Source organism: Pelodiscus sinensis, chromosome 1 (genome assembly GCF_052426305.1).
Source record: "Pelodiscus sinensis isolate ZL-2025 chromosome 1, ASM5242630v1, whole genome shotgun sequence".
Taxonomy (NCBI): Eukaryota; Metazoa; Chordata; order Testudines; family Trionychidae; genus Pelodiscus; species Pelodiscus sinensis.
Window position 1 is genome coordinate 229,881,320 of NC_143052.1, and position 22,308 is coordinate 229,903,627.

The window sequence follows — 22,308 nt, forward strand, 5'->3', positions numbered from 1 at the left end:
AATGCTCCCCTCTGTTTTGGTGGCTAACAAACAGCTTTATTGATCAATAAGGCAAGAGTGAGCCAAACGTGATCCCAGCAGAGCCGGGCCCAGTAAGGCTGTTCAACACAATCAATCCTAGTATTTTATACCCTTTACCAAACAAGTCTGACGTCAGGGCAAGAAATCAAAGCAAACTTCAAAGAGGAATTATTATCAGCAAAGAAAGAAACAGGTTTTAGGGAGTAAGGGCTTCAGCTTAAAATAGTTCATTAACACATTCCAACAGCCCATCCTTCTGGCCTTTTTTTACATCGCTGAAGGACAGTTCACTCCCTCTAGTATACGTGAAGATGCAAGAAACTGAAATGGCGTTTGTTATACAGAATGGCTTCTAGTTAAATATGAAATGGTTTCCACACTTCAGACAAGACAATTTATTCAAGTCTGAGAACATTAGACAACTGGTTACCTGTGTTTTAGACCACTTCATAATAATAGGGTGTACGATGAAAGGCATACATTTATCTAGCATCTGCAACAGCTTTGATTCATTGACACATATATCAGAGCTTTTGTCCAAACAGTAAGTCATAGTGTCATGGCTCCCTACAGAATTAAAAACAAAGGTTAAGTTAGTGCCAATCATATATTAATACCCTATTTCACAACAGAAAATCATGTTACATATGTTCACCTATGTTTCCAACTCCCACCCAACCCCTGAAACATAACTATGTATTGGCAAAAGGCATAGATGTCTTCATTGCAAAATAGATGTGCTTTTTACAGCAAGGTAGCTAATTCAAGATTTACAGCTCAATGTAAAATCCTAATGGAAAAAAGATAGTCACTTTTTTCCTCGATGTAGCTAGTAAAGGCCAATCCTATACCCCTCACCTGGTTCATCTCAATGTAGCTACCTTAACGTAAAAGCAACAAGACCTTGTCTCCAGTAGGAGAGACGCAGGGGGGGGGGGGGGGGGGGGTGGAGATGGGAGTGGAGAGAGTAGGCAGCATCCTGGAGACTGCGGGAGGTGAGGAGGACTGGGGTACTCAAAGGATATGGTGCTTAAATGATTTGACAACAACATCAGTATGTTGAGGACAAAGTTAATATTTACCTGGAAGAGATAAGTTATAGAGAGGAACATCCCAGAGAGTTTCTGGCAGCTGTGACATCCAATGACCATTTTCATAGCATAGATTAATGAACCTTTCTGAAGTGGCTTCCATTAGTTGCAACAAGTAGTGGTTTCACACAGGATGTTCTGAAAAGAGTTGAAGTATTTTTGTATATTTTAAATAGGACGAGTGATCTGTGCTCCAACTGCATAGCTCACATTTGGTCTGCCTGATGAAGTGTGGTACTAGGACCTGATGTTGAGCATGCTGAAGTTAGTGGAAAGGTTCCCATTAACTTCAGTGAGCTTTGGCCAAGACCCCTATACTCTGGAAAAGGAACCAATTTATTACTAAGCTGGTGGAAATGGCTTAATGGTGTCCAAAGTTTAAGTCTGACACCATTATCCTCCTTGGAACCACGTGTTCGCAACCCAGCAGGATCACCTCAGACTTTCTTAATGAGGTAAATAATCCAAGCACCATGCAGTTTACTTTCGGGCAAGGACAAAAGCTTGATATATTAGTCAAAGATCCCACAGCACTATCCTTACACACATTACTTTCCCTTTCACTATTGTTCTGTACTGTATCAATCAGTTGGCTGATCCTTTCCTCCCAGCAGACCTGCATTTCAGTGGTGCTGTGTACAGTGTTTATACTGAGGAATCAGCACTGCTGTGCAAGCTTAAAATAATATTTTTAAATGCTACACATCTGCAAGAAATTGGGTAGTCTTCCTTTCTCTCTTCTATACAGTCAATGGGAGCTGCTGGATGTGCAGTACTTCTGAATATGAGGCCATTTACTTAGGTACCTCATATTACTTTACTTGTAATGATTTGAGGCCTAACTTTAGGCACCCATATTTGAAACTTTTTTTGGACTTCAAACTTCTTCCTAGGGGTTTCCCAGGCCACTTTTTCCCCACACACTAGCAACCCCACAGAGTTGGAGCACAGCTTCTGAAACTGAGGCCAGTCTCTTAGCTTTGTAAAGTAATGAAATATGCCTGTGTAATTACGTTCAAGTTTTTCAGGATAATACTTTAACAGTCAGTGCTCCTTCCTCTCATGTGGTTAGAACTCTGAGAAGCAGATCCTCAGCTGGCAGAAATTGTAAAGAGTTCCACTGAAATTAACAAAGCTATGAAAATGCATATGAGCTAATGATCTACTACTTAGAGTGTGTCATTTAGAAAGAGATCCTGCCTTGGTTAAAGAATGGAAAGCAATGGAGAATCCATCACACCCTGATATGTTGTTCTAATGGTTATTAGCTACCTGATAAAAACATGTGCCTTCTTTTCAGTCTAACAGTAGACTCGCTAGGTGTGGTCACTACCTAGAACTTTGTGGATGTTACTATAATACAGATAATTATTAAACCCAGTCACTAAATGGTATACAATTGTACAGACATACTGCACAATTTCATTAATATTGCAATATCTGTATTAAACATCTGTCCAAAATCACAATAAATAATGCAAAAACATAATACAGAGTATTATCATTTTAACTCATTGCTCATTCTAAATTCAGTAGGCCAAAAAAGAGGGTGTGACATTTTACTGTTATAGGAAAGTTTACATTGGAAGTGTATATTATATGCTCAGACCTATGAAACTCCGGATGAAACAATCAAGTGATCTTAGAAACACATTAATACTGCAGTGACTGGGGAACATTTTTACATTTTTTTTTCTATCATGCTGGGGGAATCGAGGAGGGGGTGTAGGTAAATTAAAAATGCGGGAGGCGTAACCTCCCAAACCCCAGCCCTCTGCTAGCCCCACATCAACCGCACCATGAACCAGACCTTCTGTGCATATCAGAAATGCAGATTTATTGAGCTTGCTAGTGAAGTTCAGGATAAAAGACTTTATATACAGCAAAAGCTCAGTGAAAAGGATATCCACGCCAAAGCATCCACATTTAGAAACACTATAATATCTCACAGATTGCTTTTAAATGAAGTATTCAAAGGAGTCCAGGTCTTTGATTTAGTTACACTATGCTTTTGTACTCAAAGAGGAAAGGTTCGTTTTAGTTTTACTTACTCTTATAAAATCATTCCGTTTTCATTTCAGCTGTTCTTCAAAAACATTTTCACTTTCGCTGATCGTCGTCTTACCCTGTTAAAAGACTGAACTGAATCTCACTAGCTACAGCAGGAAATCAATGCAAACAAGCACAGCGTGCTATCTGCCATGGGATTGGTCAAAATCTGCAGCAGGCATTCTCAGATCAGGTACCGCCCAGATTTGTGAGAGAAGGAAGAACATAAATTCTCCTGCTAATGAAGCTGCCTAATATGTAAGAAGGCGACACTTATTTAGCTAAAGCTGTATTACTTCATGATAAATGTACATGCAAAGACTAAGGAAAGGAAGTCTAGTAGCACACAAAGTAATAATATTTAGCAAAGCCTTTCCAGCATGTTAAGATGTAAGGATGAAAAGGACTGTGCAAGAGCTAATGTATATCATTATTTCTATTAATTATCACCTTTATCTTCTAACAGTTTCCATTCTCCATTTCAAGGAGAAGAACTAGGTGACCTAATTTCTCTTTGCATCTCCAATTTTTACAATTAGGATGTAGGTTATCATTTAAAGTGATAGTCCAATGCCCTAAGTGCATGGCAGCAGAGCCACTTGTGCCCAATTGTGAAACAGGAGCTTCACCAATCCTATATCCCCTCCTGCTAGACCCGGCACCCAACCTCCCAACTAGACCCGGCACTCCCAGCTTGCTCCCTCCACACACTGAACCCTTCATTTTTGGCCCCATCCTGGGGGCACAAAATCAACTCGCCCCAAGTTCTCAGAAGAGTTTATTCAACAAAATTGCTGCGAAATTGCCCTGTTGAAATTGTTCGAATTGGGCCCTGCACCTCCTAAAGCCGGTCCTGGCTGTCACTTCCCTTTTACATTTTCTTGCAGCTTGCTGGAAAGATCTGTTGCTGTATTGAGAGAGGGATAGCTCAGTGGTTTGAGCATTGGCCTGCTAAACCCAGGGTTATGAGTTCAATTCTTAAGGAGGCCAGTTAGGGCAAAAATTTGTCAGGTACTTAGTCCTGCTGTGAAAGCAGGGAACTGGACTTGATGACCTTTCAAGGTCCCTTCCAATTTTAGGAAATAGGCAATCTCCATTATAAAAAACCCTGGGTGGAAGCCCTGAGCATCAGTACCCTCCATCCCATGGGGCTGGAGTGTGAAGGGAACATTGGTGGGTGAGGTGCTTCTCATTTGGGGGCCACATCAGTGAGGGATTTTTATGTGGTTGGTTTGTTTTAGGTTTTTTGTTTCTTTTTTGTGCATAAACAGGAGCCACCCTGATGCACAACTGAGGCAGTCTGACTGCATTTGAATGGGATAGCTCTCCTGGTTCCCACTCCCCAAGTCCTTTCTCCCCTAGATTCTTTGCTCCCAGAAGAGCGGCGCAGACAGTGGTATAACTACTTATCTCATTCTGGGGCTTACCAAACCTACCCTGCCTGTCCAGGATATTGGAGTCTGCTGTCTGCTTGTGGGCACAGGGGAGATCAACTGCACTCAGAGCTCAAAATAAGCTATGCAATTTGAGCTATGGAGATTGCATAGCTTATTTCAAGTTAGTTGAAATTTGGTGCTGTCTACACAGCACTTACTTTGAAATAAATTGCTATTCCAATATGTCCCTTATTCTTCGTGGAATGAGGTTTAGAGGGACGTCAAAATAGTGAGATGGCAAAATAGCACTCCCATTATTTCAAAATAATGGGTAGCTTCTGTTGATGCGAGGTAGCTATTTTGGGATACCGCCGGTATCCCAAAATAGCAGTGCAGTGTAGATGTACCCTGAGAGAGACAGAGAGAAACTGAGTTGGCTGCTGGGGAAGTCTCAGAAACAGTGCCCTGTCTCTTTAAGAAAGGCAGTCAGTCACACTTATTTGGAGTAGAATAAAAGAGTTTGGACCCCAATCCTCCTGAGAGAGATCTTCCTGTGTCCCTCTCCCCTGCTCTACATAGATGGGAACAGGTGCAGGAGAACACCCTGAAATCAGGACCCCTTCCACCTGCTCTGCACAGCTAGTAGAAGGATATGAAGGGGCACTGAGCTGCAGTAGGATGGAGAAATGTCGGGGAGGTGGGGAGAGGCACCTGCTGCCTTTGCTACTCAGCCAAGAGGCATGTGAATCTCTCCTGCACAGCAGAGCCCTTTGAAATCACTCAGGCCCCTGGGCACGTGTCCCCCCTGCACTCCCCACTCCCTCCCATCCCGCTCCAATGGCAGGCTTGATGGGTGAGCAGAGGGTTATAAAGTCAGAGACACAAGATGATGCAGAGTCCATGGAGAGTTTTAAATATCAGGAAACAAAGTTAAATTTGAGTCAGCAACTTCCTAGGAAGGCAAGGTGATGGAGGAGGGGTGAGAAGAGAGTTTTCTGACTCTCAGAAACTTACTGTGATGATTGCATTAAAAATAGAGAGGTTCCTTCATGCTAAAGCAAATCTGGCCACAGCAGTATGGACACTTTCAAATTTAATTCTCTTCTCTAGAATGACACTGGTGATTTCAGTGGAGTTACTCTTATTTAAATTGCTCTGACTGAGATCACCAAGTGGCCCTATGATTTAGCAGGACCATAAAAAGAAGCAATAACAGGGAAAAAAATGAGCAAGCGATTAAACTATGAATAAGTATTTCAACACAGTAAAGGTCAAAGTAAGGATGAATTCTGGTCATACTTTAGAGATAACAATAAGCAGATTTACTGATAAGGAATCTGTGGGAGAAAAAAGTCCAGGATGTCTTCAAAATTTCTGGCTTTGGTTGCAAAAAATGTCTTTGTTAAAAAAGATTAATAGTGAAATTAGAAATACTGGACAATCAGGAACTGAGGAGAAGTTGCTGAGTTTTTGAAGCATTCGGGAACAGGAAGTTATAGAGTTGGGTAAATAAAGTCAGGGAGCTATCTGGAAATTAATGTGTGCGCTGATGGCCACATGGATGATTTATGTCTGTATCTGAGTGAAATGTTTGTTTAGTTAGTTATGTAGGCAAACTTCATAGTTAAAGCTGATGAATTTTGCATTTAGAGCAGGGATTCAAACATTTGATTGTGTGTGAAGAATACACTTCCTTTTCCTCTGCATTGCAGCACTTACTCTTAGAATTCGGAATGGATTTTCCAAAAATATGCAAGTAAATCTGAGTTAAAAGCCATTAAAAGTGGCTTCCTTAATACATTACACTGCTGTGTGAGACTTTTGTCCTGAACGATCTCATCTAGGTACTGTCTAGCTAAGTGAAAGTGGCAAAGAAGCAACTCTTTTAAAGGTGTGGTGCAATTGATAGTTAAAAAAAAAGTTTAGGATTGATGGTCCTTTCTTCCTTGCTATAAAGCAGGGGTTTTCAAACTTTTATTCTCATGTCCCAGTTGAAGAAATGTGTTGATGCCTATGACCCAACATAATTTGACTTGAGTGTGGGCTCTGGGGTGGGGCTGAGGATGAAAACTTTGGAGTATAGGAGAGGGCTCTGGTTTGGGAAGGGTGTTGCATAAATTGCTGGTTTCGTCCCCTTGGAGGCTAGTCTGATTTACCCCAAGAAGAGAGTCACACTTTCAGGCTGGGTCCAACTCAAGTTTATTGGTTGCAACCAAGGTACGGCTAAGGAACTCAATGTTCAAAGCAGAGCCGACCCCCAGCTTCGGTAAGCAAGGGGTCTTATAGGGTTAACATCCTTCCTGGTTTAGGTGCCTTAACATGATAGGTTACTTCATTTTTGACATTTAGCATTCTTATAGGTCAGGTTAATTTTCCAAATGAGGTTAAATACAGTGCCTTCTTGCTGACTTTGCGGTTACAGCTGTGTTACATTTATTCACTTTTGCTGAACAATGGGCGAGCCATACTTCCCTTTTTTCTTTCCTGCTTGAGCCTGTCACAAGTTTAAAGCATGTGGAATATATCCATATCTCTACTTAACAGAAGACTGGTTTCACTTCCCATCATCTCCTTATTAGGTGTTATTACTTGCGACAGGCCTTGACCTTTGTCATGTCTTACTCCTATACAAATAGCAAATATATCTAAGCATTAGCAATGTATGTATATTGTACGTGCCCCTCATAGGGGAATCAATGGCTCCGGGGGATTTGACTTCCCTTTTACACATCAAGGGGGGGGGGTCAAGGCTGAAGCAGGGGGGGCTTACTTTGAGTGGCAGGCTTCCAGGTTCTCCTGGCACCACAGACCATGATGTGCCCTAGAAGCAGCCAGAAGTAGCAGGTTCCCAGCCAATGGGAATGCAGAGCTAGTGCTCAGGGCAGGGGCAGGGCACAAAGCCTTCTCCCCTTAGGACAGGGTTTCCCAACCTATGGGTCGGGATCCAAATCTAGGTCTCCATTACATTTCAAAAGGGTCACCAAGTGTCTCCCCAGGTGGCTTTGCCCTTTCTCATCCCCCCGTTTTTGAATTGCCTTGGATCACCAAGTCTTCCTGAATTGTCAAAATGGGTCTCCATCTGGAAAAGGTTGGGAACTGCTTCCTTAGAGGCTGATCCTGTTGCTGGCTCCTTCTGCGGCAGTAGCACAGTCTGCAGTGCCAGGATAGGTTAGTAGCCTGCCTTCACACCCCCACTGGTCACCTGATCCCCCTGCAGCAATGAGACCCAGTGCCTGACATTCCAAGACCCAGATCTGGGTTGCAACCTGTAGTTTGAAAACCACTGCTATGGAGTGTAGAAATGCAATGTTAAGGCATCCAAACAGAAATAACAGTGAATTTCTGGGGTTTACAATGCTTGTTTCAGGTATATATGACACTCCATGCCTGAAAGGAGCACCCTAGCACTGCCATGTTCACCACTGTCGTATAGTTATGATATGTTTCATACAAAGTATGTCTTGTGCAATATTAATCTGATAGTGGCTTGGTCACTAATTTCCTGTTGGACTGTACGTCCTATCATTATATGAGAAGTTAATGTTTTGCTATGTGAGTGTTACTGAAATCTGTTGTAAGGGTGGGTGATGCTCACAGCCAACCTTTCAGTTACAACAACAGACCAGCCAGACTTACTGATGGCTCATTAAAAGGACTCTACACTCACAAGGGCCATTCCAGAAACTCCTCTGAGAGAGCATGGATAGACTGTAGACTGCTTGACCAATGGAGACTGCCTGATTCCCGTGTCACAGCAAAAGATCTTTCCAGCAAGCTGCAAGAAAATATAAAAGGGAAGTGACAGCCAGGACCGGCTTTAGGAGGTGCAGGGCCCAATCCGAACAATTTCAACAGGGCCCCGCAGCAATTCTGATGGAGCAAAAGAAAAAACGCACACAAAAGTTGCAACAGCAGGAGGGGCGGGCCAGAAATGTTTTTGGTTGAACAAAAAAAAAAAAAAAACCAACGGCACACAAAAAATCCCTAGCTACCTCCCCCACAAAGCTCCAGTAGCTAACACACTCCCACCCCCATCCCTCCATGGTGCAGGGAAACCCTGCACTCAACTCACACCTCCTGCGGTACGGGCAACCGCTCACTCCTCCTCCGAGGCCGACGTCCCCTCCCGCAGCGCACCTGGCATACTTCCGGGTTCAAGCCATGGGGGTCCTTTCAGCGCAGGGCCCAATTCGGGGGAATTGGACGAATCGGCCTAAGGCCAGCTCTGGTGACAGCATCACTTGATCTTTCTTTCACCCCCATCCCCACCCAGCTCAACATCTGAAAGAAATGTCTGAAGGGCAAAGACTTTGAGCTAGAGAAGGATGGTCCTGGGCTGGAAGGCAATTCCAGTCTGCGTAATGAGGATGCGACACCTGTTTGTACCATCTGTCAGGGTGAGACATGGGCTTGATTCAAACCCTGCTCAGTTTCTAGATCTTAGATGGCACATTTCTTTTTATTTCTTAAATAACCAACTGATCTCTGTGCTTGCTACTTATAATCACTTAAAGTATTTATTTTCTGTAATTACTAAGCCTGTTTTATATTTTACCCTAAATGGTGTGTTTTCTTGAAAGTGCTTAGGAAATCTCAGCTCACTTTACAAAGGTACTCTGTGTCCTCTCCACATAGAGGGTATGGCATTCTTAATGAGCCTACACTGATCAGGCTTCTGACCAGTGTAAGACTGGGGAACTGAGGAGAACTGGCTGGAGTCTCCCTACTCATAGTTCATGAGTGGCAGGGAGACGATTCATGTAACTCAGATGAATGTATCTGTGCCTGTGGACAGCTGTGCAAGTGCAGTGCCTGTGACAGAATTGTAATTTAACAATAGCATAACAGTGTGAGAGGAATATCCCACGTTGGTGGGACAGAGGACTCAGTGGTCCCACAATCTAATTTGCACCTAGTAGGTATCACAGTGGTGCAGTGATCAGGGTGAAATGCACAGCTGGTTGTTCTGAGTGAGATTTGCACTTAAAACACTGGTGTAGAGACCTAAAGGCTGTGTCTACACTGGGCCACTTATTCCGGAAAAGCAGCCACTTTTCCGGAATAACTTGCCAGCTGTCTACACTGGCCGCTTGCTTTTCCGGAAAAGCAATGACGATCTACTGTAAAATTGTCAGTGTTTTTCCGGAAAAACTATGCTGCTCCCGTTCGGGCAAAAGTCCTTTTCCGGAAAAACTATTCCAGAAAAGGGCCAGTGCAGACAGCACAGTAGTCTTTTCCGCAAAAAAACCCCAATCGCGAAAATGACGATTGGGGCTTTTTTCCGGAAAAGTGCGTCTACATTGGCCACAGACGCTTTTCCGGAAAAAGTGCTTTTCCGGAAAAGCATCCTGCCAATGTAGATGGTCCTTTTCCGGAAATACTTATAACGGAAAACTGTTCCGTTTTAAGCATTTCCGGAAAAGGGTGCCAGTGTAGACGTAGCCAAGTGTAGTGGTGGAAAACAGTCAAAGAGAAAGTTACCAGTTTGTGATTTTCTGATCACTTATTTCTGGAAAAGGAAGTATAAATAGAAAAAGCAGAAGGTGGGCGATAATGATGCAGTTGCAAAACTAGAGATGTGCCAACATCAGACTGCAGAAGAAGAAGAAAAACATCAACTAATTTTGGAGTTAAAAGAACTGGCAATAAAAGAAAGAGAAAGCTGCAGGTTAACACATCAGCAATTCCTAGAACTGCAAGCCTACACAGCTGAGACCCAGAAGCAAGTACATCAGTAAGCCCTAAAACTGAAAGCAGAAGGCTATTGACTTGAGCACAATAGAACTAACTAGATATGGCAGACAAGCAGAACCACACTTACCCTCCCACTTCCCCACATCACTGATTCCCACGACTCCAAAACCAACAAATGGGAAAAATTGTGTCCTGCATACAAAAAATAGATGATATTGCAAGATAGTTTACTACCTTTGAGAGAATGCATATGATTCATAAGATTCCTGATGACAAAGAATATCCCCACTTTGGCTGCAAAGCTAAAGTTCTGAATATATTCAATGTGCTGCCAATTCAGGATTCTTTGAATTACTGTAAATTCAGAGAAACAATTTTGAAACTTTTTCAGATTACCCCTGAAACATATAGATAGTAATGGAGAAATCTTAAGAGGGGTGCTGGTGTGAGTAATGGGGAATATGTGGACAAGATGAAAGATTTGATGGAAAAATGAATGAGGGGAAAAGGGGGTTTTGTGCAAAAAGAAAATGTCCACACTACTTGTTTTTGTATATTTTTTTGCCGAGAAAACTCGTAGTGTAGAGATAGCCTAGGAGTATAAACCTGGTGGGAAACAGTGATCCCATTTTATCCATGGGAAAAAGGTGGGTGGCTTGGAGGCTGGGCACTCTCCTCCACAAAATGTTCCCCCTAATCCTCATCCAAAATCTCCCATAAAAATAGGAGAACCCAAAACGCATTATCAATGTAATTTCACTGATCACCTGAGAAATAAATGGCCTATTCTGGGTGGAAGCAGGAAGCAAATAGCCCATGTTAATTCTGCTCTCCTAAGCACAAAAAGCCCTCAAGTGCCTGTCATACTGGTTTTGAGAGATTAGCCTCTTGTAGAATTAGATTGCAGATAATACAGTAGGGTTATCAGGGTTAATGGCAGGGACTGCTTAGGATGGAAAGACGCAGGGCTCCAATTTCTCTGGTTAAGCAGAGTGTGGCCCCAGATGCCAACATATTACCAGCTCAAATTACTGATATTTTAGATGAGGTGGGGGGATAAAACCAGATTCCTGATACCAGCTAGAATTCATGTGCTGTGGGAAGATTTGGAGAGTGTTTTGACTGCTGGAGTGATAGGGCCCCTCTTGGTGGACATGTTTCTTGAAAATGATTTTTTCAAGGCATAGCTCAGATTGTTAAGGTGCTTGCCCACAGGAAGAAGGAATATTCCCCTAGAACTCCTGAGGAAAAAGGTAATGTGCTGAAGGAATGAGATTCCGATTTTTCTGCAGCAAGGGGAAGCATGTTTCTAAGTGTGGAGGAGGTTGAGACTGGCTCCTGCACTGCACCTGAAGGCTGTATCACCTCAGGAAGGGAGGGAGGTGTAGCACTGATCACTGAGAAAGCTAACACGGCTACCCCTCTGAGATTTCTGGAGGGGAGCAATCTGAGGCTGTGTCTAGATCTAGACTACATCCCTCTTTTGACAGAGGGATGTAAATTAGACACTTCGAAATTGCAAATGAAGCTGGGATTTGAATTTCCTGCGCTTCATTTGCATAATCGTGTCATGGTGCTCCTTTAAAAAAGTGCTATTTCAAAAGAAGTTTACAGGATGTTTCAAAAAAGGCTTCTATTTTCGAAAGAACCGCGTCTAGACTGAGGTTTCACTTTCAAAATAGCGCTTTTTCGAAAAAGCGCCTTTTATGCAAATGAAGCGTGGGAAATTCAAATCCCAGCTTCATTTGCAATTTCTTCATTTGCAATTAGAAGTATCTAATTTACATCCCTCTGTCAAAAGAGGGATGTAGTCTGGACACACCCAAACAGATGACTTCTCAGGGACAGAGCAAGGGTCCCCAAACCAAGTCCCATTTTGACAAGACACCAGTACTGATATGTGTATGGAAATTAACTATGACTTTTTATGGCAGGATGCAAAATATAGTGAAGATATAGTTGTCTGTGAAAATACAAATGACCCAGCTGACAGAGGGAAGGAGGACTTTTCTCTCGCTGGTAAAATACAGAATGCAGCCAGGGGAGAGCAGCTGTGAAAAGGTGCGTCTGACCCAAGAATAGACGCTTTTAGCCCAGCAAGCACAAAACATAGTCCTCTAGGACAGTGGTCCCCAACACGGTGCCCGCGGGCGCATTTGTGTGTGCCAGCCAAGTGCTCGGGGCTGGCTTGGCCCCGGGCACATGGCGCATGCATGGTGCCAGAGCCAGCCCTGGGCGCACGGTGAGCGCCGGCCCTGGGAGCACCGCTGATTGGCCGCCAGCGCTCTGGGCGCGCGGCGCTTGGAGGGGGCGCTGGCCCCGGGCGCGCGGCACTTGCGGGGGGAGGGGCACCGGCCCCGGGCGCGGCTATGGGGGGGGGGGCCACCCCCGCCCCCGGGTGCGTAAATGTCCCCGCCCTCTGGCGCAAGGCTCCAGGACTGGGGATGGGGATCACAAGGTCTCCAAGTGGGGAGAGGGATTTTTTTTTTTTTCTTACATGGGCATAAGCTTGGGATTGTGAGACAGCTCCACAGAGGGCTAGCCAATGTCCTCTTAGATCCTTACCTCACCAGACCCCGGAGGGAAAGAAAAATCTGTCACTGAACACAGTCTGAGCTTCAGGCAGGAGCGGAAAGAAAAAACACGAGTCTTGAACAAACCAGACTGTCTCAGAGAAGTTAACTGAAACGTGCTCTCAGCCTTAACTCCCGCTGAACACAGTTCCTTTGTGGAAAAACATTTGGCTTGGTATTTCACGGGGGAAGCAGCAACTGTCAGATGCCAACAGTGCCACCTGCGATGCGTTAAGAGGAAGGAGACGTTCTGTGGCAGTTGGGAGGGCAATTAGTGGAGCGTGCCTGGGCGGGGGGGGAGGGGCACATGGAGAATAACTGGAGGTGGTTGCTGGACTATTCTTTCGGACCCATTAAGGACTAGAGCTCATTGGGCCTGGCAGTTGAAGCACTGTATCTAATTTCCATATACAGAAAGAAAATTAAAGAAATATTTGACCCATTGAGCTCTAATACTAACACAACAGTCGAAGCAATGTTAGCACTATCTAGATTACTTTTTACCATTATGACTAGCAGGTCCAGCTAATCTTTACTTACCTGGTCTTTTTTTTTTTTTTAATGGAATAGTATTTTCTGTACCACAGCGGTATGACTGGATCCTGACTCTAGGAGAGTTGACTGGTGTGTCATTGTGGAAGAGAGAGTAATAAGGTCTTCTCCTGGATGGAGCATGTAGAAAGCCATCTGATGTCAAGAAGGTTCAAGAGAATCCTTTGGGTTGCTATTATTTGTATTACAGTATTCCAACTGCCAGAATTTTCCTGGGTTCATTTTACCAGCCCTATTCTCCTGGGATGTGATTCACAATTTATGGACTTCTGTGAGCTCTTGGCTAATGCTACCCTATTGCAGTGCCTGGGAAAAACCATCAAAATTCTTTCACAACAAATAAGACCTGTGGAGAGCAAGACATGGTTTCATCCAGTAATCATTGGCTTTGAACGAATGTAATACAGTGAGTATTGATTATTGTACCATCGTGCTTTGATTTTTGAGAGAGAGCGCTTTGAAATAGTGCTTGACAAAAAAGGCCAATCAGCTGCATTGCTACACAACTCACATAATTTTACATCATACTTTGAACATCACTTCAATATCTGTGCCACATGTAATGAATTATTACAACATGACATTTTGATGTCCATTTGAGAATGGCAAAATGATACAATAGCTTAATCAAGTGTTTGTAATTCACCCTCACCAGGGCCTGGACACAAAGCTGCCAGGCTAGTCAGCTGACTGATTTTCTTCACATGGCTAACTGAATGTGCTCTAGTTCCCCATTCCCTCCTTTGGCAATCCCAGCAATGGAAACACATTGTTCCCTCATGCTGCTGTTGTACACGTGCCCTGCTCACTACAGCCGGGCTGAGGGATGAGCCTTTGCCTGTGCCTGCATGGAAAGCGAAATCCACTGCTCAGTCATCCCTGGCTTTTGATAGCCATCACTGGGTGCAGAATCCAGCAGACTCTCTCATCCAGGAGCAAAAAGGGGAAAAAAAATCTGATTCAAAGTCTTTCCAGTATGAAAGAGACCTTCTCTGATCCTATCCCCACGCCCCAAACTCTTGGTGCTAAGTTTCCCAGTTCCCCACCTTACTTTCTGTGGTAAGTAGCAGTCTGGGCCCTGGTCTACACTAGGAAGTTATTTCAAAATAACTCCCCTAAAGCATCCACAAGTGGAGCATCCATACTACCAAGCCTGTTATTTTGAAATAATGGGCAGTTTACTTTGAAATAACAACTCCCGCTTATTCATTAGGAATAATGCTTATTTCTAGCAGTCTAGAAAACATGAGCCATGAGGCAAGGCTGAAGGAACTGGGCTTGTTTAGTTTGGAAAAGAGAAGACTGAGAGGGGACATGATAGCAATTTTGAGGTATCTAAATGGTTGTCACAAGGAGGAAGGAGAAACATTGTTCTCCTTGGCCTCTGATGATAGGACAAGAAGTCATGGGCTCAAACTGCAGCAAGGGAGGTTTAGGTTGGACATTAGGAAAAACTTCTTAACTGTCAGGCTGGTTAAACACTAAAATAAACTGCCCGGGGTGGGGGTGGGGGGTTTGGTTGTGGAATCGCCATCACTGGAGATATTTAAGAGCAGGTTAGATAAACATTTATCAGGGATGATTTAGATCAGAGTTGGGAAAAAGCCACTCAGTGGGCTGGATCCGGCCCACCCAGGGCTTTGATCTAGCCCACAAGGCTGTTCCAGGCCCCACCCCCTAGTGCAGTGGTCCCCAGTGCAGTGCCCACGGGCGCCATGGCGCCCGCTGGGGCATTTATGTGCGCCCTCCGAAACATCTGGGCTGGCCCCGCCCCCGGCACTCGGCACATGCGTGGTGCCAGCCCCGGGTGTGTGGCGCATGGGCGGCCACTGCCCCGGGCACGCGGCACATGCGTGATGCTGGCCCTGGGCTCAGGGCACGTGGGCAGCCCCTGCCCCGGGCGCACGGCACATGCACAGTGCCAGCCCAGGGCTCACGGGTAGTCCCTGTCCCGGGTGCATGGCACATGCGCAGTGCTGGCCCCGGGCGCAGGACACATGGGCGACCCCACACCCAGGCATGCGGTGCGTGAGCGGCCCCGCCCCCGGATGCCTGGCAGCCATGAAAGGTTGGGGACCACTGCTCTAGTGTGTTGCCTGGGATTCGAAGCTGCACGAACCCTTTCAGCTGCTTCTATTTAAAGGCCTAAGACCTTCACCATGGCTGTCAGGCAGCAGCCCCAGGGAAGGTGCAAGCCCTTTAAATAGAAGGCAACCCGTTAGCAGCACAGTCAGGAGCAGTGAGCCCTTTAAATAGCAGGAATTAAAAGGGTTTGCCGCTCCCATCCCCTCCTAATATGATGCCTGGGAGCCTCAGGGGAGATACGAGCCCTTTAAAAGCTGCTATTTAAAGGCTCCACCCCTTCTGCCAGAGGCTCCTGCCCTTCTCCCTTTCCAGGGAGGGCCGCGACCACTTCAAAATTTTGAAGTAGCCTCCACTCAAAAATTATTGCCCATCCCAATCTAGATGGTGCTTGGTCCTGCTGTGAGAGCAGAGGACTGAACTTGATGATCTCTTGAGGTCCCTTCCAGTTCTAGTGTTCTATGATTCATTTTGAAATTGTTATTTGGAAGTTACTGTTTTCAAACTAAGTTATTTTGAAATAATTTCCTAGTGTAGGTATGCTCTGAGAGACGGACTGTGGGAATGGTTATTTATTCTTTGTATGGTACCCAGTTACCTCACAGGGACATTTCACTAAACAAGGTTCTTGTCTCAAGGATCTTACAACCTACAATTAAGTAATATAACAAGTAAGGGTGAGAAACAACTATGGAGTAGGAGCAGGTTGAACAGCATTAAATAAGATCATGGTATGACTCAGGTACTTGAAGTAGACATGTTACAACAATTATTCTTCTCTCTTCTTTATGCCTTGTGGCCGAGATAAGATTTTAGCAGGGATTTTAATGAGGTCAGATTCTTAGGAGAGTATTCCAGGCACAGGCGGTGGCATGGAATTAAGGTACAGTGATGTTTGTGTGAGGAGACAAATGGAAAAATCTGAGTTTAGGAGAGTACAGAGACGGGGAAGTGCAATGAGAGATGTGCACAGAGGTATAGAGCCTTGTAGACAAGGTCAAGAACTGCAAACCTGATATACAATCTGATGAGGCTCCTTTGCAGATACCCAGGGGAATTATAAAAGAGTTAAATTAATAGAAAGAGAGAAGGATGGGAGTTGAAGGAACAGACACAAAGCAGTGGAGGGAAAGAAATGCCACATCTGCAACAGGAGCGAAGGACAAGCCTGTATCACAGGCCTGAGTAAATGTGAACACACATACATACAGCATTCCCAGGATAATTTTTGTTTCAAAAGAACATTTTCAAAACACTTTGTAACATGATCATAATTTATTTTCACCTGCATAGAATTTGGCCTAAACTAAAAAGACAAGAGAGAAATGAAGATAAAGAAAGGAGAAAAGGGTCAGTGGGGCAAAATAACTAAAAGTGGAGAAGGGTGACTGCTAAAAATAGACCCATACTGAGAAATCAAAAGTCAGAAGAACAACCTGGTTCCAGTCAGCACTTTTGAAAGAGTGACACAAATCAGAGCATGTCTCATTACAGTTATATCATTGTACAGTAGCATGAAAATAAAAATAAAATTCTGTCTTCAGAACTACACAAGTAGGCCAGAATAGAACTGGTCATAACAATTTTTAAAAGATAGAAATGCTGAGTAAACAATAAAGAAGGCTTATGCAAGAGCATAAGAAATTTTAAAAGTCTACACATTTTGAAAAATTGTTTTCAGTTCTAAAGTAACCTCATTTATCTGCTTCTGCTAAAATTTCATTTTGGTATCAGGCTGTAGATCCAAACATGGAGAAGAAAAAATTAGTTTTAAGTTTCAGAAAATGAAGGTTCAAAAGGTGCATAGAAAAATCTTCAGATAGATAGGTTTGCAATTCAATAAGCAGTTCCTGTTCAAAATTGCTCCTGCGTTGGCCATGCATTTATTTTGTTTGCAATAAAGTATTAATATTTAAGCAATGTATGAATATTGTGGGATTCCTTTCACACCCAGGCCTGTTATCTGTTTAAAAAACAACAACAACAACGTCAGTCTTTAATTGATTGCTTTGGAAGCAGACATATCTCACACAATCAGAACACACACATTGTAATTTATTAGCCTTCTAACATACCTAAAAAGAACCCAGCTACAGCTCACTATAATCTGAAAAGGGAAAAGAACCAAATGACTCCACTAAGTTCATTAGGGACTGTCAATTGCAAATAGATTTTATACAAAAGGGCTGTGTCTAAACTGGCAAGTTTTTCCGCAAAAGCAATTGCTTTTGCGCAAAAGCTTGCCAGCTGTCTACACTGGCCGCTTGATTTTGCGCAAAAGCACTGACGTTCTACTGTCTGAAATCAGTGCTTCTTGCGCAAATGCTTTGACGTTCCCGTTCGGGCAAAAGCCCTTTTCCGGAAATGTTTTTGCACAAGAGGGCCAGTGTCGAAAGCTAAAAACTGTTTTGTGCAAAAAAACCCTGATGGCGAAAATGGCGATCGGGGCTTTCTTGCACAAAACTGCGTCTAGATTGGCACGGACACTTTTCCGCAAAAAGCATTTTTGCGGAAAAGCGTCCGTACCAATCTAGACGCTCTTTTCCGCAAATACTTTTAACGGAAAAACTTTTCTGTTAAAAGCATTTGCAGAAAAACATGGCAGTCTAGACGTAGCCAAGGTGAACAGATATCACAGTGATTGGAAGCAGTACAAAATCCTAAGGTTGATTCCAGATAACAAAATACAATTCAGTAATTCTGTTCTTAGGGTTGCCAGATGGCTTTAGAAAAAATACCGACCCTCCCCCAAAAAAGAAGGCCCCTTTAAGAAACGCATAGTGACGCTTTTTGGCCCTAACAGGCTACCAGTGGCCATCCACCATCTTTCCTCCCTGCGCCAGGCTGGACAGCTCCTCGGTAAACACTAGGGTTGCCAGGCTGCCTTCATATTGAGCTGGACAGCCCAGAATTTTCACCTCCTGGCCGGGAAAAAAATCAGAAAATACCAGACATTTTAGGTGTCTGGTATTTTCTGAATTTTTTTGTTACCGGATAGGAGGCGAAAATACCAAACTGTCCAGTTCAATACCAGACACCTGGCAACCCTACCTGTTCTACAAACCATCAGTCTTAGGTATTTATGTGTCCCTATTACATTTCTTAATCCATTTTTCCCCATTGTCATTGTGTTTTAATAAAAGATAATTAGTTGTCTTGAAAAAATGTAGATAATCTGTCACAGTTCAAAGTGAGAGAACTAACAAAATATAAGACAGTACAATAGGGCAAAGAACAGTGATGTTTGTAAAACTGATATAACACAAAAAAAGAAATAAGGGCCAAAAGGTTGAACAAACAACTATAAAGGACATAAAAAGTCCAGAAATATGAAGATCAAGGGTACATTTCAATCTTGGCCAGAGCTGCCAGATTTGAACTACTGTACTACTAACCAACCTGGAATGTTTAATCTTTCAAATGAAAGAAACAAAATCCAATCACCTTGAAAATCTCCCCTGCCCGAGGTTCCTTTGCCAAAGCTGCCTGGTCTAGCCCATCATAAGCAGAAGTCACATACATTTCTGAATAATCTTTTCCACCAAAGCAGCAGGAGGTGATCCTTGAAGCAGGCAGCATCACAGTCTGGATTCTTTTCCCTAGAGGAAATTAATGGTTACTTGATTCAAACTTTCTGAGGAAAATATAGCAAGTAATTTGCTATTAACCAACTGGACAGCCTCTGTGATTCTCAGACTGAGCCTTTTACAATATGAATAGAGTGTTTCCCCCATCAGAAAGAAGCAGTTTCTGTAAGGACAGTTGTAGAGAATTGTGCTGAATTGGTTCAAAGGCACCACCTCCTACATTTTACTACAGGTTGCACCTCCAAAATCTGGGACTCTCTGGTCTGACAACATCTGTGGTCCCAAAAGGACGACAGATGTTGCTGGCCAGAGAGTCCCAGTGGTTGGGAATGGGGCCTGCTGGGAGTCCAGCGGCAGGGGAGCTGGCAGATACACTGCAGTGGGGCCAGTGCCAGGGGCACTGGCTGTGAGTGGGAAGCCCAAGGCCAGACTGGCTACAGAGGAGCCAGCAGTGGCTGGGAAGCCCCAGGCCAGACCAACAGCACAGGGGCTAGTGGCAGTGGCCGTGAAGCTCCCAGCCGGACCAGCTGCAGGGGAACCCCAATCAAGCCAGCAGCTAGGGGGGCTGGGAGGGTTCCAGTGGCCTTGAACTCTGCCGGACAGGGTGGAGCCCACAGCATGACTGATGGCCAACAGGGGAGCTTGGACACCTCTGGTCCGTCAAACTCCCTGATTCAGGGCCACTAAGGTCCCGAGGGTGCCAGACCAGGGAAGGCCAACCTGTACACTGATCCAGTTCCTTTTTCAAATACAGGCAACACTACGGCTACGGCTAGACTGGCATGATTTTCCACAAATGCTTTTATCACAAAAGTTTTCCATTAAAAGCATTTTTGGAAAAGCGCGTCTAGATTGGCAGGACACTTTTCCGCAAAAGCACTTTTTGTGGAAAAGCATCCGTGGCCAATCTAGACACACTTTTCCGCAAAAAAGCCCCGATCGCCATTTTCACGATCAGGGCTTTTTTGCAGAAAACAAATCTCTGCTGTCTACACTGGCCCTTTTGCGCAAAAGTTTTTCGGAAAAAGACTTTTGCCCGAACGGGAGCAGCATAGTATTTCCGCAAAAGCACTGACAATCTTACATGAGATCATCAGTGCTTTTGCGGAAATTCAAGCGGCCAGTGTACACAGCTGGCAAGTTTTTCCGGAAAAGCAGTTGCTTTTCCGGAAAAAGTGGCCAGTCTAGACACAGCCCCCCTGCGTGATCAGTAACAGGCAGGCCACATGCCCACTGAAGTCTAGTTCTGAAACAGCGCATCCTGGAGACATTTCAGCACTAAAGAGATTCTTAAATTGCAGGTTTAACAGGCAAACATAGTGGACTGTACTACAAAGCACCCAACACTGGACACTTTGGCTATGTCTACACTGGCGGGTTATTGCGCCAAAAGTATGCAAATGAGGCTAAGCGTGGAATATTGCCAAGCTTCATTTGCATACCTAATGAGCCACGATTTTTGCGGAAGAGGCTCTTGCACTATAAGGAGCTGTCTATACTGCCCCTTCTTGCACAAGAAAAACCCTCTTGCGCAATGCCGTTATTCCTGAAAACAACCAGCGTAGCAACATTGCACAAGAGGGTTTTTCTTGCACAAGAAGGGGTAGTATAGACAGCTCCTTATAGTGCAAGAGCCTCTTCTGCAAAAATGGTGGCTCATTAGATATGCAAATGAGGCTCAGCAATATTCCACGATTAGCCTCATTTGCATACTTCTGGCGCAACAACCCGCCAGTGTAGACATAGCCTTTGGGTCGGATTCAGAGGGGACATAAATGGGAGGAGGATATTACACATCAGTAAATCAGCATGAGTGAGTGAGCGTAACTTACTTGCGAAAGGGCTGGAAAGGTGGAGCTTGTATTAAGAGGCTCAACAAACAAAAAATAAAGGCAGTGAATCCTTTTTCTCACAACTTCTTAGCATCTTCTGCTGGTTGCCTTTCCTGCAACAACCTCATCGCTCTGCTCTCCCTCTCCTCCTCCTGGCATATAGATTGTGCCAGATTACTGAAATCTAATTACATGCATCATTTCTGACTTTGGCTAAATGTTTCTGTTTTTTCTTAACACTGCATTATATCACCAAGGGTATATCTACTCAGAGATAAAAGTATCACAGCCTGGCCAGCAGACTTGGGATCCAGGACTAAAAATTGCTGTGTAGACTGGAACCTGAGCCCTGGAACCCTCTAAACTCTCAAGGTCCCAGAACTTGGGCTCCAGGCCAAGTCCAAATGTCTACACAGCAGTTTTTCAATCCCAGAGCCAAGCCCCTGAAGCTCAAGTCAGCTGATCTAGGTTAGCAGTGGGGGGTTTTATCACGGTGTGGAATGCTAATAGAGAAAAACAGTTATACTGGCAAGTAATCAAACACATGGAATCAGGATTCTCAGCTGGTGTAAATCAATATAGCACTCAGAAATTAGTGGAGAAGTGCCAATAAGCCAGTTTATACCAGCTGAGGGCTTGGTCCAGAATGTTTAACTCATAATTAAAGCCTCAGTATCCAATTAGTAGTGATAGCAACTATTATTAAGTGCTGGCAATGTTCTCACAAGGGCCCAGATCCATAAAGGTATTTAGATTCCTAAAGTCCAGTGATTTCTAAGATAGCTACAGTCCCTGCCTTGAATGGTTTACCATCTAATAAGCAGAAAGAAGAGAGGATTGCTCAGGGAAGCCTAGAAAAAGTGTAACAAACTTTTTTCTTTAAGGTTTGATTTTATTCCCTTCCTGTGAATTTTCAGGAAAGACTTGGACTGTGAGGAGAGAGAAGGGTGGTGGATTGTACCAGAGTGACAAACAGTAACTGTGGGACAGATGGAGAGCATTCATCCCAAACTTCAATTCATGTAGATAATCTCTTCAAACTCCTGAGCTGTGTCTAGACTGGCCAGTTTTTCCACAAAATCAGCTGCTTTTGCAGAAAAACTTGCCAGCTGTCTACACTGGCCACTTGAATTTCTGCAAGATCTCATGTAAGATTGTCAGTGTTCTTGCGGAAATACTATGCTGCTCCCGTTCAGGCAAAAGCCCTCTTGCGCAAATCATTTGCGCAAGAGGGCCAGTGTAGACAGTACAGTACTGTTTTGCGCAAAAAAGCCCCAATGGCTAAAATGGCTAAAAGTGCTTTTGCGGAAGAGCGTCCGTGCCAATCTAGACGCTCTTTTCCGAAAATGCTTTAAACGGAAACTTTTCCGTTAAAAGCATTTCTGGAAAATCATGCCAGTCTAGACGTAGCCCTGGAGTAAAGTAACACCAACCATTTAAAACTCTTCACA

At 44.1% G+C, this 22,308-nt stretch overlaps 2 protein-coding genes across 9 annotated transcripts in view; both read right to left on the reverse strand.

Annotated features, from left to right (window-relative positions):
- PLCXD1 (phosphatidylinositol specific phospholipase C X domain containing 1) overlaps positions 1 to 13,006 on the reverse strand; it is a 35,839-nt gene extending 22,833 nt beyond the window's left edge. Inside the window, exons 1-4 of one of the 4 annotated variants that reach the window (XM_089775363.1) lie at positions 12,797 to 13,006; positions 3,164 to 3,238; positions 1,104 to 1,250; positions 452 to 588 (exon numbers count right to left, since the gene is read on the reverse strand). In XM_089775363.1, the coding sequence (XP_089631489.1) occupies positions 452 to 588; positions 1,104 to 1,215 (249 nt within the window). In that variant the 5' untranslated portion in view covers positions 1,216 to 1,250; positions 3,164 to 3,238; positions 12,797 to 13,006. Of the gene's footprint in view, positions 1 to 451; positions 589 to 1,103; positions 1,251 to 3,163; positions 3,360 to 12,796 lie in introns of those variants that run through there. The other 3 variants (XM_089775364.1, XM_089775365.1, XM_006135837.5) reach the window with 3 other exon arrangements.
- A 3,097-nt stretch (positions 13,007 to 16,103) lies between these two features.
- LOC102453557 (regucalcin-like) overlaps positions 16,104 to 22,308 on the reverse strand; it is a 28,965-nt gene continuing 22,760 nt past the window's right edge. For 3 of the 5 annotated variants that reach the window (XM_075916082.2, XM_075916098.2, XM_089775366.1), the window contains exons 6-7: positions 18,883 to 19,037; positions 16,112 to 17,401 (exon numbers count right to left, since the gene is read on the reverse strand). In XM_075916082.2, coding sequence (XP_075772197.1) covers positions 17,351 to 17,401; positions 18,883 to 19,037 — 206 coding nt within the window. In that variant the 3' untranslated portion in view covers positions 16,112 to 17,350. Of the gene's footprint in view, positions 17,402 to 18,882; positions 19,038 to 22,308 lie in introns of all 5 variants that reach the window. The other 2 variants (XM_089775367.1, XM_075916088.2) reach the window with 2 other exon arrangements.